Genomic DNA, 970 nt, shown 5'->3' with positions numbered 1-970 from the left:
GCCCCGCCGAGGCCCCGCCCGCCCGGCCGCCCGAGCTACCTGCTGTAGGCCCTGTCCTTCTTGGACTTCTCCAGCGCCTTGTCCAGGGTCTTCTCGCTGTCCCCGCGGCACTTGGGGCAGTACCACTTGCCCTTGGGTTTGTGGTTGAGCCCCACGCAGGAGAAGTGGAACCACTCGATGGGGCACTCGTCGTTGTCGCAGCCGATCATCTCCCCGTAGGAGACCTGGTCGCACAGACAGTACGTGGGCTCGTTGGGGTCGATGGGCAGGTCGGCGGGCGACGCCTCCCGCTCCGCCTTGGCCTTGGCGCGCTTCTTCTTCTTGGAGGCCTTGGCCTTCTTCTCCCGGGGCGTGCCGGCCGCCGCGTCCTCGTGGTCGTGGTTGCTGGCCGCGTTCTCGCGGTTCTCGTGGTTGCGCTGCCGGCGGGACCGCTTGTTGTTGGGCTTCTCGGCCGGCAGGCCCGCCTCGCCCTTGGCCTTCTCCTGGCCGGCTCTGCCGCTGTGGCCCGCGGGCTCGCCCGCCTCGGGGTGCGCCTCGAAGAGCTCGGCGTGGCTGTCCACCTGCCGGGCGCGGTTCTCCACCAGCTCCACCATCTGGCTCACGATCTGGATCTTCTCGTCGCCCAGCTCCTGGCTGCGGATCAGCGCCCGCTGGATGCAGTGCAGCAGCCGCCGCTTCAGGGCGCCGTCCGCCTCGCGCTTGAGCTTCTCGTAGTACTCGTCCAGCTCGCGGAGGACCTCTGCGGGGGACAGGCAGCGTCAGCGCGCGCGGCCGCCCCCGCCCCGGCCCGCGCCCCGACGCGCCGCGCCACAGCTCTTTCCAGGTGCTCGCGTGGGTGGCTCTGAAAAGAGCCTTTGGATGCGATGGAACGTCGGGCCGAGCGCGCCGTCCTTAAGCCCGCTCCCCGCGGATGCGGCGGGCCAGCTGGATGTCCTTGGGCATGATGGTGACGCGCTTGGCGTGGATGGCG

The 970-nt window shown here is 70.3% G+C and overlaps 1 protein-coding gene across 1 annotated transcript; it reads right to left on the bottom strand.

Annotated features, from left to right (window-relative positions):
• Nucleotides 1-6: 6 nt before the first annotated feature.
• On the bottom strand, nt 7-755 carry ING1 (inhibitor of growth family, member 1; the record flags this gene model as incomplete). Its single annotated transcript, XM_004695799.2, has 1 exon — nt 7-755. A coding segment is annotated over one exon (720 nt), but the record flags the coding sequence as incomplete, so codon positions are not given.
• Between the last annotated feature and the right edge of the window lie 215 nt (nt 756-970).

This window comes from Condylura cristata, unplaced genomic scaffold (genome assembly GCF_000260355.1).
Source record: "Condylura cristata isolate star-nosed mole 26May11 unplaced genomic scaffold, ConCri1.0 scaffold00497, whole genome shotgun sequence".
Taxonomy (NCBI): Eukaryota; Metazoa; Chordata; class Mammalia; order Eulipotyphla; family Talpidae; genus Condylura; species Condylura cristata.
Note: the sequence above shows the minus strand (reverse complement) of the source record. Positions and strands in the feature narration are given on the sequence as shown.